General features: G+C 46.0%; 1 protein-coding gene across 1 annotated transcript in view; it reads left to right on the plus strand.

The window, feature by feature from the left end:
• Window positions 1-13,798, plus strand: part of PIK3AP1 (phosphoinositide-3-kinase adaptor protein 1) — a 99,709-nt gene that overhangs the window by 69,369 nt on the left and 16,542 nt on the right. The window contains exons 9-13 of the mRNA XM_037496675.2: window positions 3,290-3,379; window positions 4,870-5,067; window positions 6,851-6,916; window positions 8,763-8,968; window positions 11,114-11,186. Of these exons, the coding sequence (XP_037352572.1) occupies window positions 3,290-3,379; window positions 4,870-5,067; window positions 6,851-6,916; window positions 8,763-8,968; window positions 11,114-11,186 (633 nt within the window). The remainder of the gene's footprint in view (window positions 1-3,289; window positions 3,380-4,869; window positions 5,068-6,850; window positions 6,917-8,762; window positions 8,969-11,113; window positions 11,187-13,798) is intronic.

Here is a 13,798-nt window from a genome sequence, read left to right on the forward strand (position 1 = left end):
AAGAGTCAGAGCCAGGACTAGAGCTAGGTCTCCAGGATACCAAACTCCATGCCAGCAACCATTCTGACTGTGATGTTAACACCGTGTCAGGGCACATGGCCGTCGGTCTTCTGGGCTTCTATTGCTTCCCTGGGTTTAGCTGCTCCCTTTCTCCTGCTTATGCTTATCCACAACAGGCAGACCATTCACTTGACTCCAATAAGAGTCTTGGCCACTGACCTTCTGGGTCTGCAGACCACCCTCTCTTTTCAGCCTACACACTTGCCACCATCATGTTCTTTCAAGCCACAACGCAGACCCCCAGGCTTTGTCCTTAAGGTCAGTCTCTACCTGTGATCCCAGCTGCATGGAGCGGGACCAGAGGGATTGAAATACTGCTGGAGTTCATTGCTGAACCTGCATTGATGAAGAGTCTGATGGGTCTCTGGCAAGCACAAGCTCAGTGGGGGTGGGCCTCAAGGTCAACTCTGCAGTGGCAGAGCTGTGACAAAGGGAGAAAGAAACCTACAGCTCTGTCCAGCCAGGGTTCAGTGTTCGGGAGCCAGGATCAAAAAAAAATCCGGCAAGCCATGTAATTCTACCCCCATATAAAAATATTAATTGGATGTAATTCTTTCCTAGGAAATTAATACATATGTGAGAATGTATAAAGATTCAGATACTAGAATGAATCCATAAGCATTTATTACTTTGAAGGCAGAAGACTTGGATTCAAACAAAGTTTCTGTTAAAAAGTATGTATTGAGTCTTGTTTGAATTGTTCTCTCCTTAGGACAATAGCTGAGGTAGAATTTTACAATGTAGGTAATATCAAGCATAATAATTGTGCTGCAGTAATAACAGCTGGCATTCATTTAGTACTTCCTATGTGCTAGACATTGTGCAAGCTTCTCATTTTAACACTCAAGACAAACTTAGGAGATACATACTATAGTTTTCATCATTTTATAGAGAAGGAACAATTAAGAGAACTTTATATCTATGATAATCATGGGCAATGAGTAAATATGACAGCTATCATTTTCCTTTCTGCAGGAGAATTTGACCTTTGGTTGACTTCCTAGCTCTGTTACCCTGGTAACCTGATAAGAGCCAAATGTCAACTATATTTCTAGGTAACATCGCCTATGATTAAAAATGACCTCTTATCAGTTGGTAAATTGTATCTGGAATTGGGATGGGCTGTACAGGAACTATATATATATATATATATATATATATATATATATATATATGTTTTTTAAACTTTTTTTTTAAAGATTTATTTATTTATGCATACAAGAGCTGGGGAACAGGCCAGAGTTGCGGGGGGTGAGAGGATTCACCAGAGACAGAGTGGGGAACAGAACAGGCAGACTGACTGAAAACACTGCTGAGGGGAGCAGCAGGAGAGTCAGGAGAGGTCTGCCTCGCCATGTGGGTTGCTCCCTGGGCGGCCAGGGATGGAACTTGTGCTGCAGAGGCTGCAAATTGCTTGATAGTGTGGTGCTTAACCCCTTGCGCCACGAGGGAGGCCCCTGTACAGGAACTATAAATACCAGAAATGGACACCATTCCCTAGCCTTCCCTGAGGGCAGCAACTCTGGTTTTCCTCTTGGGGGTCCCTGGAAACTATGCTTCAGGAGTATGCTCAGAGAGATGCTGCTCCTGTGGGGGCCTGGGATTAGCACAGGGGTGACTTTCCAGCCTGCCTGGCATGGGATGGTGCTGGGGGCCGTGAGCCCCTAGGCTGGTGCAGGGCTGCCCTGCTTAAAGCTGCCCTGCAGGCCTGTGTCCTGTGTTCTGCTAAGTGGACTGCTACCAGCATGGCCCCGGGAGTCACCGTGAGGGTCTGAATGACCAGTTGAATCAGAAGAGTAAACTTCATGTTGGGTTGGTGGGTTTTGCAGACCTGCAGCCAGCAGTAGAAGGAGTGTCAGATCAGATCTTGGCATCCAGCCACTCCTCAGCAGCCTGCCACCCTCAGGGAGGCTCCGGGGGACTCACTAACTTTGCTAAGGCCCCAGGGCTCATATTTAGCAGAACCTAGTTTGTCTACTTCAAAACCTTGCTTTTAACCTCCTGTTAGGTATGGCTCTACAGTTAAAAGATCCATTTTCCATGGTGGCTCATTTAGCCCTGCCATGTATGCACACCTCACTAGTGTCATTGGGAGGTGATCTGGTCACATAGGAGAGTAGGAAGGGTGAGCATATGTCATCCTGTGTTTTATGCTTATTTAGCTTCTTCCTCTCATTTTCTCATCTCCCATCCTCCTCCCCTTCATCTCTTCCTACCTACCCCTCCTTTTTTTTTTTAATCTAATTCGAAATTTTCGAGACTTGGGCAAATGCTAGTGTTCCTATATACCTTTCACCCAGGTTTCCCTAATTTTGACATCTTATATAACCACAGTACAGTTACCAAAGCCAGACAATTTTCACTGGTGCACAACCACTAACTAAACTCCAGACCTGCTTCAAATTTCACTAGTCATCCACCTCATGTGCTTTTCCCATTCCAGATAGGACCCTAAACGCTGCTCTTAGATACTATCCCACTGTGAATATAATTATTTCTCCTTGGTTCCTTCCAATTTGTAAGAGTTCCTAATAGTTAATTCTGTGTGCACGCAGCCACACAAATGTGTCCTTTCTTTCGTTCTTTTTAAAATTCTTTCTCTAACCCACGAAAACTCCAGAACATTAGATCAGGGCATAGTATCAGGAGCACAAGTCCCCATCCTTATAATATCAGCACGCCAGGTCTAGCCAGGCTGCTACCATTTTCATCCACATTTTAATAATGAAAGCCAAAAGTCAATGCCTCCTCCTTATAAAAAAGCCATTCATATGGGTGGCCTAAAAATTGTTTTTCTGCTTCTCAGATGGTATATTATTGATAGAAGTGGCCCCAATACATTCGTTTTAAGTGTTGCATAATTCATAATGTTCCATTGTTTAAACAGACCACAATTTATCTATTCCCTATTGTTCCTGCTTTTCAATTTTTTTTTTTTGCTGTTGTAAATAATGCTATGGTTAAATATTTTTAAATCAAGCATATTCTTTCATATGCAAATGAGCACATCTATATCTTTTGGGTCTTGTGATCCAGGAAAGGGCCTGAGTGTTGTGAATGTTATGCTCCTTTATATCCTGGGTGTCCTTATTGAGTGGGTGGTGGGTGGATGGATGGACTGATGAATTCTTGAATCTCCTGATTTGCCAGACTTGTATATCCATTTGTAAAATCTTCTTGCTTGTGTGAAAGAACCACATAGAAACTCTTAGCCTCTTTTTTCTTCTAGATGTTGAAATGCTTCAGGCATCTAACCCAAGCCCTAGAGATGGTTTCTCTCGGACTACTAAGGACTCTATGATCCGCAAGTTTTTAGAAGGTAATTTGCAGCTATGAGCAAGGAAGCAAAAAGAGGAAAAGAGAAACAAATGGAGGCTCAGCTACAACACAGATAAAACTGCAAAGTCCCCTCCTAAGGCAATCCTTTATACTTGATGTGATCCCAGAGGCATCTTTAGGGAACCTCCGGAGAGCTCTTTTGGCGACCACAGGTCTGGAGCCTCTGATGGGTGGGAAGAGGAGTGTGGTGATGAGGCAGGACCTGGGTCCAGGCTACCAGGGTCTGTCCCTCCACCTCTGCTCACGTGGCTTTTAGCTGTGTTAGCACCAGGGGAGCTGGTATAGGAGTTTCAGCAGGGATGAGCTTTCATTGTTTTAAATGACATGATCAGACCAAGATGGGAACAGCTGAGAAACAGACTCCATGTTCTCGCTGTCAGAGTAAGAAGGGAATCCAGTTGCACAGATTTGAGTTTCTTTGAGATGACCTTAAACAGTGGGTAGCAAATTTCTTATAATTTTCATTTTTTGCCTTCCTAGTGTTTGTTGGCCCCTGAGAGCCTAGCAGTGGGAGATGGGACTGGAACATCTTTCTGAACACTTCTCTTGTTTGGCAAGTGGAAGCCAAGAGAGTGGATGATTATCTGTCACTGCTGATGGAATAAGGGAGAAGCAAGGGACCCCCTGACATAGAGCCCTTCAATAAAATGGGTACTCCTTACCTAGGCTTCCAGTGGTGGGCAGTGCGTGCCTACCTGAAACACTTGTCACTAAGGGGAGCAGTAGCTATTCATGCCCAAGCTCCACCCGTGTCTGACTCTCTCACTTCTCACTGAAACCATACAAATGTCCCCTTTCCTTACACTGGAATGCAGCTGCCCTAAGGGTGCCTAAGGGCCTGCCCCCACCCAGATTCGAAAGATGTGGGAAGAGCACAGAGCACCAGCTCTGGAGCCAGCTTTCCTGGGCCACAAACAACTTTTGGGGAGGTTGTTTATATCCCCCAAAGCCCTAATTTTTTCATTTGCAAAATGAGAATAACAATTATAGACTCCCACAGTTAGTAGTTAGTAGCTCAACAGTGAAAGAGAACTTGTTGCATAGAGAAAAGCACAGAGGAAGTCTCAGGATTTGCTGTAATCATTTTTGATGCTAGAGAGGGGGATTCTGTAAGCTTTGGTGTGAGGACTCCCAGCCACCAGGGGATGATTTCCAGTGCTTTTCAGCTCTGGGGGCAATGCTCTTTTCCTTACTTCTAACGGGATGAATAACTGAATCCCAGCAGTAACACTGACTTGATAGAGGCTGGGGCTCACTTCCTCTTGCTACATCGATGGGGAGCAAATGAAGGTGACATCAGTTGTTTTCTCAGTTGCTTTGAATTGGGTTCTGAGCAGATCACGCAGGAGATGATGTAGGGAAAGCCCTTTGCCTAAGGGCAGTTCTGTACAAATATGGTCACTCTCTTTGTTCCTATGAATGTAAGTACCTTTAACCACTGCTTTCAATCACCTTTCTTTGTGTTTCTAGGTAACAGCATGGGAACGGCCAGTTCAGAGAGAGAGCCGCACCATGTTAGGCGGGAAAAAGACATTTATCACACAGTGGAGGAGGATGAGAACTTTTCTATGGACCTGGCTAACAGGCCCCCTATCCCAGTGCCCAGGCCAGAGGCCAGTGCTCCTGGAGCTCACCAGCTACCTGATAATGAACCATACATTTCTAAAGGTAAGTGTGGCAGGGAATGTGCCCACCAGGGTCCTTAGAGCATCTTAGTGGGAACTCCCTCGGTCCTCTAGCTTCTGACTAGTTACTCAGGCACTCTGCCCTTCTGAATGGCCTCCAAGTCAGGAGACAGGGTTGGGGCTCAGAGCAGATTCTGGAGCTAGACTAGAGGTTATGAGCAGATTCAGTTCTGGCCTTTCTGGAGGCCTTCATGCACGGTTCCAAAGACAGGTGAGTAAGATTTTCTTCTTATAGTAAGAACCCTAGTAAATGTATATCTTCTGAAATTCTTTTTTTTCCCTTCTTTTTCTTAATTTTTTATGCCTAACATGTATTGAAATCTATTAAAAGTGTTCTACCTAGAACATGTCATTTAATTTCTATAATAACCTGTAAGGTATAGACCATTATTATCCCCATTTTATAGATGAGGGAAATGGAGGCTTACAGCATTTTCTTGACTGCATAGCAGAGCCAGCATTTTAACTCAGGGAGTCTGGTTCTATAGCCCTGGCTTTTCGCCAGTATACTACACTATCTACCTACATTAATAAAAATTGGTGCCAACTCAGTTTTGACTTTTTCATAGTGGTCCTGGGACATCAGTTAGCAATTTCAGTTTTCAGAACTTGGTTAATGTGGCTCTAGGCTCTGTAGCAACCGCCAGATCTGAGTCCCTGACCTACACTCCATTTTTTTTTTAAGGTTTATTTATTTATTTATACAAGAACCAGGGTACAGGCCAGATGTGCGGGAGGGTGAGAGGATTCACCAGAGACAGAGTGGGAAACAGAACAGGCAGATGTACTGAAATACACTGCTGAGGAGAGCAGCGGGTGAGACAGGAGAGGTCTGTTGTGCCATGTGGGACCCTTGCTGGCCGGCTGGGATTGAACTGGCGCTGCAGAGGCAGCGGACAGCTTCACAGCACTGCCCTCAACCGCCTGCACCACCAGGGGAGGCCCTACACTCCATTTTTAATAGTGTAAGATGTTTATAGAAATTGTGGCAAAAGGAGATTACAGCCAGAGCCCTGGGTATTTGGGTTGGGGGTGCCAGGTAAAGTACAGTGTAAGAATGCCCCAACAATCCAGTGAGGAATTTACTGTTATCATTATCATTCTACAGATTAAAAAAAAAATGTGAGGCAAAGAAAAATCAAGCCACCTGTGGAAGTTCAGATGACTCATAAGTGTGGAGCCAGGGTTTGAATCCAGGGAGTCTGGGCAGAGCCAGGGAGCTTTTACCTCCATGCAGTCTGGCCACACAGTGACTTGTCATGCCCAGTGTTCCCTGTTAGCCTTTCTGGCTGTCACTCATGAGTGAGTTCCTCAGGGTCTCTTTGGAGCCAGGCACATAACATACCTGTTCTTGGCTCAGGGTTCTGTCTTATGACATTTGTGAACATGATCAGTGGCACCTCCTTTTTTTCTCAAGATTCAAATGCACCACAGTTATCTTTAAAGGTCTGGCCTGCATCCTTGTTCCACTGCTTTATTCCCTCTGCTGATCTCGCCCTCTGCCAGGTTTTGTCTTCTTGGGTCTGAAACTTTATCTGTTTAGTTTGCCTTCAAATCACAATCCCTATAGCTTCTATTCATTAGTTGCTCCCTACTAGAATTTTGATTTACGGAACTGAATGCAGTAGTTGAAAGGGTGATCCATTCTTATTATATTTTGTACAAGATTTTGGTGATTTTTTTTTTTTTTAGTGTATAAAATACTATAAAGTCCTTTAGAAAGATCTCTGGTTTGGATCTTACTTAGAATTTTCTTTACTTCATAGTTTTTGCAGAAAAAAGTCAAGAACGACCTGGGAATATCTATGTTTCCTCAGAGAGCTTCAAGAAAGGTAAGCCAGATGCTGTCCTCTGCTTCTTTTGGTATGGCCTGACCTCCAAGTGGGACAAGTGTTTATGTGTCAGTAATTTCCAAATATAACAACAACTCCTTAGAATGAAAAGCAGGGCAGTCCTAGGGGAGCTGTCTGGGGGTCCTGCACTGCTGGTATAGGGAGAAGAGAGACCAGGGTGCCTTGGAACATTACAAATTGCTCAGACAAGGTAACTGAAAAGTCACCGGAATGGCTCACAAAAGTACAATATCAATATTGAAACTGATGTCAAAGGAGGAAATGGGTGGCCCAGCACCCAGTTTTTACCTAATGATACACGCCTACCATGCTATTTACTTTCTCTACCTATCCCAGCTAAACTATACTTTAACTCAACTTTTATTGATGAGATGTTTGCTTATCATTGGGTAATAACTAGGATGTGTCATTTTTTTCTTTCTTTTTAAGGCTTTTAAAGGAAATTTGAGGGGATAAATGTTCTATATTTCTTGTGCTAATCAAAGGCACTGGTCTTATCCCACTGGTGACTCTTTTGAAAAGCAGCCATGATGCCATCCAACCATGTGAAGGCACTGCCCAAGACTTTTGTTGTAGGAGAATGGAATTGATTGATTGGTTCATTTTATTTCCTGTCCACTCTCCATCTACCAATGCAATTAAAGACAATCCTGAAGCAGGGAGAGCTGAGAGATAAGTATATGAGTATATGTAGACAGATGAGTGAACTGTTGGGCAAAATGATAGATAAACTTCTTCGGTACCCACTGGTGGAGACATCTCTTGTCTTTCCTTCTCCCTGAATCACAATGTCCAAGTGGAATCCTGCTGGGGAAATGTAGAATCAAGAATATCCCTGCAGGAATTGAGCAGGGTGTCCCCACAGGTAGCAATGGCCCCATCACCTCTGCAAGCAGGATGTTCACCACAGAGCCTAGTGGAGTCACAGCCAGGAAGGGAGAGGGATTCCTATATCCCCAGAATGTCCATAGTGCTGCACCTTAACCCCTTGCGCTACCAAGGAGGCCCCTCCCTAGAATCTCCAGAGCAAAATACTATGAATTGGTAATGTCAAGGCGAATTTGGCACAGAAACAACCAAGCAGATCCTTTTGGTACCTAGCATCTAATTTATACCTGGTGACTTTGGACCTGAGTGATGATTCCACTGGTGTTACAATCTCTTTGAGCACTTCATGTCCATCAGTCCACAGTCACTGTGTCCTGTGCTACTCGGAGCCAAGGAGGGTGGGGAGGGCTAGGGTGGTGCTGGGAGAAGCATGCTGCTTAGACTCGTTTTGTATTGTCTCTTCTGGGACTAGATTTTGGTCTAAAGCAGTGGTTCTCAACTGGGGGAGTAGGGATTTTACCCCCTCCCTCTATTTGGCAATACCTGCGACATCTTTGGTTGTCATAATTGGCAAAGGACTTACCTTTGGCATCTAGTGAGTAGAAGCCAGGGAAGAGGCTACATATTGTGCAACACACAGGACAGCCCTGCAACAAAGAATTATCTGCTCCTTAATGTCAGTAGTGCTTATGTGGAGAAATGCTGGTCTAAAGGCATCTCACTAATTCAGACTTGGGGGATCCTGTTGGACTCATCAGTGGCTTCATGTCTCCCTAAAATGTTGTGGACTTGTCTACTTTAGAGTAATAGACTTTGAAATAATTAGCTGTTTCCCTCTCCCCTGATTCCTTGCCATATCTCCTCTGCCTCATTCCACATGTAATTGTTCTTTAGAGACACGTCCTCTTGAGCCTGTGATCAGCCTCATTAGCCTCACTCATCCAGGCAGCTCTCCCCAGTGGGGATGCTGCCAAACTGAGTTTTGCATCCTTTTCAGAGCCCCCCGTCAGACCGTGGAGGGATCGGCCCCAGTCGAGTATATATGACCCTTTTGCTGGGATGAAAACGCCAGGTCAGCGGCAGCTCATTACCCTTCAGGAACAGGTGAAACTGGGCATCGTCAATGTGGACGAGGCTGTGCTCCACTTCAAAGAGTGGCAGCTCAACCAGAAGAAGCGCTCTGAGTCCTTTCGCTTCCAGCAGGTAAGTAGCAGCAGCAGGAGCCTGTTCCACGTCTGTTTTCCCCCAGCAAGGGGTGGAGGCCTGAATCGTGACCATCTTGTGCATGGCCACAGTCGAGCACCTGCAGCTGGGCCTCAGCGTGTTTGTTTGAGTGTCCTTGTGGGTCAGCGTGTGTGTTGGTCACCTGTTGTCTGGACCACATGGTTGAGAACCAAATGGCTTTTCTGCTTGTCCCTCAGCTAGAGATCACCAGCAAAGACTCAGTGGAAAGCCCTTAATCTATGGCTGCTTGTCCCTCCACATGCAGCGCAGTGCTTTTCCCAACCAGCTCTTTTTTTTTTTCAGAGTTCCTTTCTCTACTCTAGTGCGAACACTCCCACAGAACTATCACACTTTAGAGCCCAAAGAGAATCTGGACAACTCCCCAGATAGAGGATTAAATGAACCATACAAGCTGCAGATATAAAATCACCCAAGTGAAAACACACACTCACACAGACTCTGTTTCTGTAGGCAGGTATCAGAGGCGAAGACAGAGACCTGGAAAGGGCCGCCCTGAGCACTTCCATCACTTACCTCCCAGGCGTAGTCAGGGAAAGGAGCATGAGGTGTCAGAGGAGACTCCTGCTATTTACAAGAGCTTGTGTCATTCCATATTTCTGTACTTCACGTGTAGTTTAAAGATTAAAAACAACTCAGCCTTGATTTTAGGAAGCACATCCTTAGTGCAGTTCCTTTGGATTAAAGAGGTAAAAGGGACATGTTAGTGGAAGGTGGCTTTCCTAGGTGGGTCAGGACTGGCCAGGGGAGTGGCATCCATCAGCCCTGAGATGGGAGCCTATCTCCTTACAGTGGAGACATGGCTGTCTATAGTGACAAGTGGGAAGTGAATCCTAAAGCAGCATTTCTGAAGCTCTGACAACAGCCTGCTGGCCCTGCCCTGGGCTTCGAATACACCCAGTCTCTTGGCTGTTCCTGGCTCACCTGTGAAATAAATGTCAGGTCTTTCATTCTATCATGGCCCGAGAGGTGGAGTGACAGAGTCAGAGTTCAGAGGAGCCCTTCCGCCTCCAGAGCCTGCGCTCCCTTCGCTACCACCTCCATCTTCTCAGCGCTCCTGCTCCTCAGCAGGGCCTCTGCTCTCCCCAATGGCCTCCCTGGGAGTCTGAAGGAGGAGGGACAGGGCCAGGAGTAGGCTGTGGTGCTGAATCATGAACCAGGGTCTCTAATGCAGGGACCTAGGAAGGTTGCTGTCCTGCTGGACATTGTCTGACCCTGGCAAACTAGGGTTTATTCCTCCCTGCCAAGTCCTGTGCCCACAATCAGAGTGACCTTTCCAGTCGGCCTCTTCTGACTCTCTTATGGAACCTTCTGCTCCAGTCAGATGGTCTGGACATTGGTCTCTAAGAGGCATTTTCCCTAGAATACCTAACTTTGAGGTAGTGGTTGTTTTGACTAAAATAGCAACAAATCACCGTCAACATGTATCTACCTGACATTTATTGAGTGACTACAGTAGACCAGATTGTAGGGTCTCAGAAAGGTAAAAGACCTGGTCTCTTGTCCTTCAAGAATTCAGTCTTTTTGCAGACGACCATACACACACACACACACACACACACACACACACACACACACACACACACACACACACACACACACACACACACACACATGTGCCAGCCCTAGATTGCATGGGCCATTAAGAAGATCTGGAGCAGTCTGGTAAGCCTTTAGGGAGAAGTTGGGTTTTGGCTCAAGCCTGGAGCAGATTCATGGAGAGGAATTGATGTCCTCGAGGTCAGGGAAGTGGTGTGAGAACATAATCATAGAAGCAGGAATGTGTGTGAGCAGGTAAAAGACTGGTGTGGCGAAGGGGTGTGCAAGGAGCAGCACAGCTGGATATGAGGCTGTGATGGGGCTGAGAAACAAGGGGGAGGGGAGACACTCTGGGGAGGACAAGGTGTCTTCTCTTCAAACACAACTTCTTAGAGTACTTGGATTTCTCTGGGGGTCTGTTACAGTTACACTCAGCCTCATTTGCATGTTGGAGATGTTATTGCAATGTGACATATTTTGCAAACAGCATAAAATTAGAAGGAAACTCAAACGCCCAGAGGGTGTAATTCTGGTGTATACTTTAAAAATAAACTAAATTTTTTCCAGGAAAATCTTAAACGGCTAAGAGATAGCATCACCCGAAGACAGAGAGAGAAGCTAAAGTCGGGAAAGCAGGCAGGTATGTGGCTCCCTGGGGTGCTGGTGGGATACTTTACCATGAACTGGTATCCTCAGCACTCCTTTCTGCCCAGCCTGGGTGGGCGAATTGTTTTCCCTGTACTTGTAACCCTGTTTACAGATCTGGGTCCCCCACTGGACTGTGGGATCGTTTTGAGCAACAGCTTGGTCTTGTTTTTTTTCTGTATATCTAATACCTGGCATATAAGACATGTCAGCAAATGAATGTATGAATGAATGAATGGGCTGAACTCTGTGTTCCTCCATCCCACTCAAATAGGATGGCAATGCGTTCTTCCCAGGCACTTGACTCTCCCTTTGGCATTTAGGGAGATATGTTTTTGGAGTAGAAAAGAGAAAATCCCATTCACAGATTGTGCACCTCAAGCAGGAATTATGTCATGGGTGTCCACAGCACACACTGCTCAGAGCCCAGGGCTCAGGGGTGGCAGGAGTTCTGCTGTTGGGAGCCTGCTGCCCTAAAGGGAGCTGGGGTTTTTGGAGAATACCTGTTTACTCTGCATGTGGAATTCCAGGATGTTAGAAGTTCTGCAAACAGAACTTCTTCCCAGAATTGACTCCTGTTCTCTTAGGACGTACTGGCTTGCGTGCATGTTCCCTGCTAACCAGAAAAGCTTGTTTTCAGCAGTAACTTATTAATCTGTATAAGCAAAAACACAATTGTGTGTTATTTTCTTGTTCCTTTGTTCATGTCTTTAATAAATCTTGGGCTGGGAGAGTGAAAGGCAGTGCTGCTCTCGATGGGACTCGCCCCAGCTTCCCCCCACTGCAAATTCATTTAGACTCCAATACTTTGTTAATGGCAGAGAACTTCATCCGCTGTCCTTTCTGCAGCATTCTGCCATGCACTGCGGGGGTCCAAGAGCAAAACCATTATTCCGTTGTGCACACTTGCCCCTTGGCTCTCCCAGATGCTCCCCATGTGGCACCACCACCACTGAGTAAGGATTTGGCATTTGCCCACACTGAATCTTCCCACAGAGAGCCTCTGGCATGATGGGTCTCTATAATTTACTTTGATCTACCTTATTCCAAGTGAGACTGGCAAATAAGTCTTTCAGAGGCTCTTGGTTCCCAAATGGACTTCCTCTAATTAAAGAACTAAGAGCATAACTTCCTTAGTCTGTCTCCTGCAGCATCAACAGGCTGACTGCCCATAAACCGGGTCAGGCTGCTCACTCCCTGCTCTTCAGATTGCATCTTCCTGCCACCAACCACTTGTTTATGTTCCTTCCTTCTCACCTGCATTAAACTACTGGGTGGCAAGTTCCAGCCCTGACAGCCAGCACCTTCTCAGCGAGGCCTTCCTGGGCCACTTCAAGCCACTGTGCATCTTCCTCATTGGAGCATCTCGGGAACTACTCTCCCTTCCATTCATCTGGCACTTCTCCTTTGCTGCTTCTGATCGCTGCAACTTCATTCCTTCATTCACACAGTGCAATTCCCAGGGGTTCCCAACACATCTTAAACCCGATCATCTCTGACCACGGGGCAGCTGCTGCTGAGCCATCATCTCTTCCTGGATCAATGCAGGAGCCGCCTCCCCTAGTGTCTCCCCATATCCCTTATTAGCCCTCTACAGTTAATTCTCCAAAATGCAGCCACTGACCTTTTAAAAAATGAAAACTAGGTCATGCCTCTCCCTTACTCAAAACCTTCCAGGGGCTCTTGTCCTGGCCAGAGTAAAACACATTCCTCCCTGTGGCCTACAGGGCCCTACTTGATCTGGCCCCTGAGCTCCTCTTCCACCTCCAGCCCCACTCTGTGCGCTGGTCTCAATGGACTCCTTTCTGCTGCTCTAACACACCGAGAGCATTCCTCCCACCTGCCCTCCCCACTCTGCTTCTTTTGCTATCTCTTTACAGGCTGTTTCTTTTTCAGCCTCAGAGTCTGACTATAGGTTTTCCAGAGTCAGCCTTCCACAACTCTGCTATCCCTTTACCACACATCACAGGTGGAATTATCTCATGTTTCTCTTCTCATGGATGGTCCACTCCTCAACACCCCCCTTTTACTGTAAGCAACATGAAGGCAAGAACATGTCTGCTTTGCGCTCTGCTGAAACCTAGAGTGTAGCACAATACAGTGATGGTGGTAATGGCATCCTTGTTGGAACACTGGATTTCACTAAAATGCTTGGTGACTCCATTCATCCATTCTGCAGGCATGTATTGAGCACAGGCACTCTGTCAAATACAGAGACCCCTAAGCATGACTCTTCACTATCTGGTAGCTCATGGGCTAGTCTTTTATGTGTGTGGGTGTGGTGTTCCCTGCTAGAGCCTGTCCTGCAAAGCCAAGTGAATCGTGATGATTTTGACTGTTTGGGAGAAGAGGGTTAAGGAGGTTGTAACCATGGCAGAAGTTTTTCTGCTTGGGTATCTAAATTTTAAATGTATGTTATCGCTACTCAAGCTCACACTTGTGTGCCTCCTCAGAGGAGGAGTGAGAAGAGAAGGTAGAAAATTGGGTTAAAGACCTGCTGGGTCATCTTCGGGTCAGACAACAGGGCATTAGGTGGTAAAAGGGCTGAAGTGAGGTGCTTTTTAAAACTAGAGCACCCAAGCCCAGACAGGGAAGCCTTAATTAAAT

This window comes from Talpa occidentalis, unplaced genomic scaffold (assembly GCF_014898055.3).
Source record: "Talpa occidentalis isolate TD23 unplaced genomic scaffold, MPIMG_talOcc4v2.1 talOcc4.8, whole genome shotgun sequence".
Classification (NCBI taxonomy): domain Eukaryota; kingdom Metazoa; phylum Chordata; class Mammalia; order Eulipotyphla; family Talpidae; genus Talpa; species Talpa occidentalis.